Genomic DNA, 7218 nt, shown 5'->3' with positions numbered 1-7218 from the left:
ACCTCAGAGCACCCCCAAGCCCCCCGAGACCTCCCCACTCACCTGCCTGGTCACCCTTAGTGAGAGGGAGGTGGCTCAGGAGGTGGCACAGCCCTGGGGGGACACAGGGGGACATCAGCACCCCAAGACCCCACCTCGAGGAGGGTCTTTTGGGGGGGTCAAACCCGATTATCTGTGATCAAAACCCCCTTTGGGGGCTCAAACCTTAATTTTGGGGACTCATTCTTCCCCCAGCAGGGCTCAACCCTCTTTCTTTTGGGGTTAAATACCCCCTTTTTGGGCTCCATGCCCCCATCGGGCCTCAAAACCTTATTTTGGGGGCTCAAACCCCTCCTTTTGGGGGCTCAAACCCCTCCTTTTGGGGCTCATTCTTCCCCCATCAGGGCTTACTCCCCCTTTTTGGGGCTAAATACCCCCTTTTTGGGCTCTACATCCCAATCAGGGCTCGAAACCTTCTTTGGGGGTTCAAACTCCCCCTTTTTTGAGTCAAAACTCTCCTTTTGGCGTTCATCTGACCCGTATGAGAGCTCAGAACCCCCTTTTTGGGCCTCATCCCCCCCCCAAAGCTCAAACTCTTCTTTTGGGGGCTCAAAGCCCCCCGTGGGGTGTCAAAACCCCCTTTTTGGGTGTCAACCCCCTTTTTTGGGGCTCAACCCTTCCCCATCCGGGCTCAAATCCTTCTTTTTGGAGCTCAGCACCCACCCCCCCAGGCTCAAACCCATCATTTAGGGGCTCACCCCCCCATTTCAGAGCTTGACACCCCCCTCCCAGCTCCAGCAGCCCCATTTTGGGGCTATTTCAGGCCATTTTGGGCTGCTTTGCACTGCAGCTCTTACAGCCCCGACCTACTTCCGTCCCTGCCTCAGTTTCCCTTTTCCCATTTCCCTCTGTTTCACCCCAAAACACCCCCCCCGGCGGGAAGGGGGCATGACTCGCCCCAGAGACAGGCAGCGAGGGGGGGGCACCCCATGACAGGAGACAGAACAGGGGACGCGGTGGCCCCACGGCATCGGTGGCAGAGGGGAAGTGGCACTGGACAGCCCCGAAACCACCAAACGGCCCCACAAACCGCTTCCCCCCAGCCCTCCCTCGTCCCCACCCTGGTGTGGGCTGAGGCCCGAGGCTGCTCATGGCACGTAACAGCGGTGATGGGGCCCCCACGCCTGGACACCTGGGTCCCTTCTTGGGGGTGTTGACCCCATAGTCTCATCCCTGCCTGGACATCTGGGTCCCTTCCTGGAGACATCAACCCCGTGGTCTCATCCCTTCTTGGACATCCGGGTCCCTTCCTGGATAATCTTGGGTCCCTTCCCAGACATCTGGGTCCCTTCTTGGAGATGTTGACCCCATAGTCTCATCCCTTCCTGGACATCCGGGTCCCTTCCTGGAGCCATCAACCCCGTGGTCTCATCCCTGCCCGGTCGCCTGGGTCCGTTCCCAGAGAAAGTGATTGCACAACCTTGACCTCATTGCCCGCCCGGGCGCCTGGGTCCCTTCCTGGAAAAACCAACCCCGTGGCCTCGTCCCCAACTCGGACACCTGGGTCCCTTCCCGCAGAATCTGACCCTGTGGCTCATCCTCATCCTCATTTATTGTTCCTCCTGGGCAGGAAGAGGCATAAATTAATGACGGGGGGAAGGGTAGGGAGGGATGTGGTGGCCTCTGAGGGGGGATACAGGTGGTGGGACACAAGGTGGTGGATGGGATGGGGTGGGAGTCCGTAGTCAGCAATACTCCGAGTAATCTTCCTCCACGTAGTTTGCGGGGAACCATCCAACCTGGGAGGAGGAGGAGGAGATGTTGGGGGAGAAGGTGTGAGGAGCTTGGGGGGGACCCTGGGGTGGGGAAGGGGCCATACCCGCCCGTAGATCTCTCCTTTCCACCAGCCTGGGTGGCCCTTCTTGCTGAGGACACGGATGATGTCACCCTCCCGCAGTGTCAGCTCCGTCCGGTCCCGGGCGCAGAAGTCATACCGGGCTTTGGCCGAACCAAAGCTGCGCACGGCTCCTGGGGAGGGGGAGGACATAGACACAGACGAGTCCCCCAGGTCATCCGCCACGGCCGTCCAAGTCCCCTCCACCTGGTCCTCGTGGCCATTTGTGGCCCCTTAACTGTCCCACGGTCCTTCCCTCAAGCCATCCCTTGGCCACCTCTGTTGAGGTGTCCCCAGAACCCAGCCGTCCCCCTTGGCCCAGTCCCAAATCGTCCCTCTTGGCCGTTCGTCCCTCCTTGACTCATCCCATCGCTGATCCCTCAACCCATCTCTTGGCCATCACCAACGACTTGACCCCATGACTCAACCCCCAACTCGTCTCTGTCCCTTCAGCTTCGCGCCCTCGGCCATTTGTCCCCCTCCACCCGTCCCAGGGCTGCTCCTCTCCCTTGGCCTCAGCTGTTCCCTTGCCTCATCCCTTGTCCCATCTCTGTGACTCAACGGTCCCCCTCAGCCTGTCTTCTTGACCATGACTGGAAGAGGACCCCACCATGCCCACCCCACCACCACCACCCTGATGGGGGACCCCACCACCTCCATCCCACCACCACCTTCATCCCACCCTCACCCACAATGAGACACCCCACCACCTCCACCCCACCCCATCCCCCAGGTCCTACTGGGTGGCCGGGGACCAGCCCGGCTCTCGGGCTCCTTGAAGGGCACCATAAGTGCCGTGTCAAGGGCTTTGAAGCAATCCTTGAGCGAGCTGCGCTGGTAGAACTCCACCAGCTCCTGTGGATGACACAGTCAAGCCCCAAGGTCACCGTCAACCCTCACCCCTGATGTGGGGAGGACCCAGAGATCTGGGTTGGGGGGCGGGCAGAGAAGTGGGCTCCGATGCTCACCACCAGCCCCTTGAACACCTTCTTCTCAGTGAGGCGGTAGAGCCCCTCCACCGTCATCACCTTGATGTGCTTCACCTCCCCACGGTACCTGGGCGGGGGGACGTGGTGGGCTGAGCCGAGGACCCACACCCCTCCACCCTCCTTGTCCCCCCCGCGAAGGTGCCCCTGGTCCCTACTTGATGCTGATGGCGAATTCGCCGGCGTCCTTCACCCGTTGTCGCACCAGGAAGGCGCCGTCAGAGCGGGGCATCAGGAGCTGCTCAGCTTCTCCCCGCTCCATGGGACCGGCGTACCTGGGGGTTGTGGGATGGGGGTCCTGAGCCCCCAAACTGGCATCTCCCGCCCCTCCCCGGGTCAATTCAAGGGCATTTAGGGAGGGAAGGGGAGCTGTGGGCTGTGGGGCAACCCAGGTGAAGGATGTCGGGGGAAGACACACCAGGAGGGTTGGGGGGCCCCTGGGGAAGGATTTGGGGGGGCCCTGGAGCTATGGGGTGATCACTGGAGGGATGAGGGGTTCAGAAGAAGATTTTAGGGGCCCTGATGCCAAAATGGTGACCCTGAGGAAGGGTTTGGTGGGGGGCAGGAAGGATGGAGAGCTCAGGGGAGGATTTGGGGTGATGCCAGGAAGGATGGGGGACGCTGAGAAAGGATTTGTGGGGCCCTGGGGAGGATTTGGGGGGGGGCATGGAGGCTACAGGGTGACTGGAGGAGGATTTGGGGTGCCCCAGGGGCTATGGGGAACCCCAACACTGACCAGGGGTAGACGGAGAGATCCGGCAGTGGCACCTGGGGGAGAGAAGCGGAGTTGGGGATCAAGGTGGGGGGGCAGAAGGTGACTCCTCTGGGACCCCCCCTATATCCCACAGACACCCCCCCAAATCTCAGGACACCCTGAACATCTTGGGGCCATCAGGGTGGGTGCAGGGGCTCCTGGGGACAGGTTGGGGTCCCCGTACTCACACAGATGAAGGGTCTCACGGCGGCGCAAGGGAACCAGCCCAGGTCACCATTGGTCATGTTCCTGCCCTGGGGATGAAGGACCATGGGGCCGGGGGGGCAGGGGGGTCCCCCTGCTCCCCAGGAGGCTGGAGGGACCACAGGGGTTCAGCCTGGCCATGGGGGTCCAGCTCCATTGTGGGGGTCTGGCCCATCTCCGTTGCAGGGGGTCAGCATGGCCGTGGAGGTCCAGCTCCATGGTGGAAGTTTGTCCCCATTGTGGGGGTTCGGCATGGCCATGGGGGTCCAGCCCCACGGTGGGGATCCAACATGGCTCTGGGCCTCTGGCCCAGCCCCATCATGGGGGCCCAACCCAACCATGGCTCCCCAACTCATCATGGTCTAGCCCATCATGGCCGTTGTGGTCTGAGCTCACCATGGGGGTCCAGCATGGACCTTGGGGTCTGTCCCAGCCCATCATGAGGGTCTATTCCAGCGTGGCCATGGTGGTCTGCCCCATACTGGAGATCCCTCCCAGCGTGGCCATGGTGGTCTGCCCCATACTGGAGGTCCCTCCCAGCATGACCACGAGGGTCCCGTCCCCACCTGCCACCAGAGCTGCTCAGCCTCGGCCACGGTGACCTCCACGACGTCCCCGGCGCTGAGGCGCAGGGCAGGCCCCAGCCCCCCCGGCGGCGGTGGGATGCCGCTGTAGGGTTGGCTGGCCTCCATCTTGGGCAACCCTGGAAGGAGGATACACGATGCGGGGGTGAGGCCCGGCATCGGGGCACGGACACTCCTTCTGCCCCCCAAACACGTGGACCCAGGCATCGCTGTCCTCACCCAGGTCTCCCCGCTCCTTCTTGGGGCCCGGCCGCTGCGACTTGTTCTGGGGAGCAACGAGACCCCCGTTAGTCCCAGTTAGTCCCCCCGCGTTCGGGGCATTTCAGCCCATTTTGACCCGTTCTGCCGTTACCTTCCTCGTGCCAGAGCCCGACTCTGTGGGGTGGAAGAGGGAACACTCATTACTGGGGGGTGTTTAACCCCTGCCTTAATTAATGCCCGGTGCTAATTAGGCTCCTATGGGGTTGGGTGGGCATCGTTAGGGTATCCCATAATGCCCGGCTCCACCTGGGCCTTGCTCCACCCAGGCCACCCCTATCCCACAATGCCCTGCTCCATGTTGGCCATCTTGTATCCCACAATGCCCGGCTCCATGCCAGCCATCTTGTATCCCACAATGCCCTACTCCATGTCAGCCATCATGTATCCCACTATGCCCCAGTCCCCCATCCCACAGTGCCCCGCTCCTCAATGCCATGATGCTCCACTCCCCCACTATCCCATGATGCCTCTCACCGGCCCCGCTCCTGCCGCAGGTCCCCAGCCGCCCCAGACACTCCTTGTGTGCAGGGGCCCGGCACCGGCTGCAGCGGTAGCCCTGGTAGAACGTGCCCCTGGGGGGACAACAGGACACGGGGAGACACAGGGACACCATCAGCACATGGGGACATCTCGGCCCACCCACATCCACCCACCTTGGCCCACCCAGGACTGACCCAATCCTAGACCCACCTGAAGCCTTGGGCCAAACCAGTTCTCGACCCACCAGCTTCTTGGCCCATGTTGGCCTTGGCCCCGCTAGGATCAACCCATCTTGGTTTTAACCCATCCAGGGATTGACCCATCTTGGCCTTGGCCCACTCAGGACTCGACCCACCCAGGCCTTGACCCACTCTGGTCTTGACCCACCTTGTTGTCCTCCACCCAATTCTTGACCCACCTTGGCCTTGGGGCCACTCAGGGCTTGACCCATCAGCTCCTTGACCCACCCAGGCCTCAACTCACCCAAGACTTGACTCACATTGGCATGGCCCAGCTGGGCTGGACCCATGCTGGCCTCGGCCTACCCAGGACTTGACTACCCAGTTCTTTACCAGGTCAGACCTTGACCCACCCGAGCTTTGACCCTCCTTGGCCTCAACTCACCCAGGTCTTGCCCCATGAAGGCCTCATCCCATCTCTAATGACCTCTCCAGGGTCTTCCCTTCTTCCAGAGCCCTCCAACCCCATCTTCCAGGTCACCCTGTCCCCCATTGTCCCCCCAGGGTAGTGGGGGACATAATTTTGGGGTCTTACCTCAGCAACATCTGGCAGGCCCTGCAGGATGTAGTGTCCTCGAAGGAGAACATCTGGAAGTCATGCCCATCGGCCAGGGCATGCTCGGGGAAGATGTTGGAGCTGGCAAGAGATAGGGCGACCTGGGTCTGGTGGGGGAAAATCGGCCTCCCCAGGGTTATCCAGCCCCCAGTGGGGCAAGTGCCCCCACCCCAGGGTGCAGGGGCACCTACAGGGCCATCTCGAACTGCTCCAGCCACTTCTTCTTCAGTTCACGGGTCTTGAAGAAGAGCTCGTAGCCCTGCAGCCCAGCCGTGTCGATGAGCAGGAAGGTGTGGGTCCACTGTGGACATGGGTGGGGGTCAGCAGCGCCCAGACGCCTGGGGTCACTGCCTTTTTTTTTTCCTGCGGCCACCAGGCTTTAGTGTGTCCACCAAGGACCTGGACACTTGGGTACACCAAGGACCGGGAGGCCTGTGTCCATCAGACCTGGACGCTTGTGTCCTGCAGGGACCAGGATTCTGGGATCCACCAGACCTGGACAACTGGATTCATTGGGAAGAAGACACCTGGGGCCACTGGGAACTGGACACATGGGTCCACCAGGCTTCAAAAGGTCCATCAAGGACCTGGACACTTGGGCCCACCAGACCTGGATGCTTGGGCCCACCAGGGACCTGGACACCCGAGTACCTTCTTGCTGTCACAGGGGCCGAGGCCACCATCCCGTAGTTGGTGGCTCTGCAGGTCCACGACATCTTTGGCCTCGTAGGAGTCCCCACGGCGCTTGCAGATGATCAGGGCCTTGTCCAGGAGGAAGCCATACCTGGGAACAGGGGTGGCACTGAGTTCCCAAGGCCACCATGTGCCTTTGGGTGTCCCCAACACTGCCCCAGTCCCCTGCTTTGTGACAAGGGTGGCCCCAAGGTGTTCCTATGTTCCCATCCTTATGTCCCTGTGGGTGTCCCCATGGAGATCCATGTTTTCCCATGTCCCCGTGGTGTCCCTGTGGTGTCTCCATGTCCCTGTGGGTGTCCCCATGTTCTTGTGGTGTTCCCATGTCCCCGTAGGTGTCCCCATGGTGTCCCCATGGTGCCCCCTCGCCCCATCCCACCTGTCCACCTTGGAGCGCCGCTCGGTGCTGGAGACCTTCAGCTCCCCGTCGATTTTGGGGCGCCCGAACTGCGCCAGGGACTGTGGCTGTGCCGGAGATCAGCAGGGATGTGGGGAACATGGGGGATGCATGGGGGACATGGGGATATGGGGGACACGGGGGGACTTGGGGATATGGGGGACATGGGACATACGGGGATTTGGGGGAAA

The 7218-nt window shown here is 61.8% G+C and overlaps 1 protein-coding gene across 1 annotated transcript; it reads right to left on the bottom strand.

Annotated features, from left to right (window-relative positions):
* Positions 1-1724: 1724 nt before the first annotated feature.
* Positions 1725-7095, bottom strand: VAV1 (vav 1 guanine nucleotide exchange factor; the record flags this gene model as incomplete). Its single annotated transcript, XM_010284320.1, has 15 exons — positions 1725-1778; positions 1859-2007; positions 2614-2728; positions 2842-2929; positions 3018-3134; positions 3596-3627; positions 3802-3867; positions 4384-4520; positions 4573-4666; positions 4754-4776; positions 5137-5234; positions 5917-6018; positions 6129-6238; positions 6589-6721; positions 7010-7095. Coding segments are annotated over 15 exons (1404 nt in total), but the record flags the coding sequence as incomplete, so codon positions are not given.
* Positions 7096-7218: the final 123 nt, after the last annotated feature.

The sequence above is a fragment of the Phaethon lepturus genome, unplaced genomic scaffold (assembly GCF_000687285.1).
Source record: "Phaethon lepturus isolate BGI_N335 unplaced genomic scaffold, ASM68728v1 scaffold47353, whole genome shotgun sequence".
NCBI lineage: Eukaryota > Metazoa > Chordata > Aves > Phaethontiformes > Phaethontidae > Phaethon > Phaethon lepturus.
The sequence above is the reverse complement of the archived record's forward strand: the minus strand, read 5'-3'. Positions and strand labels throughout refer to the sequence as shown.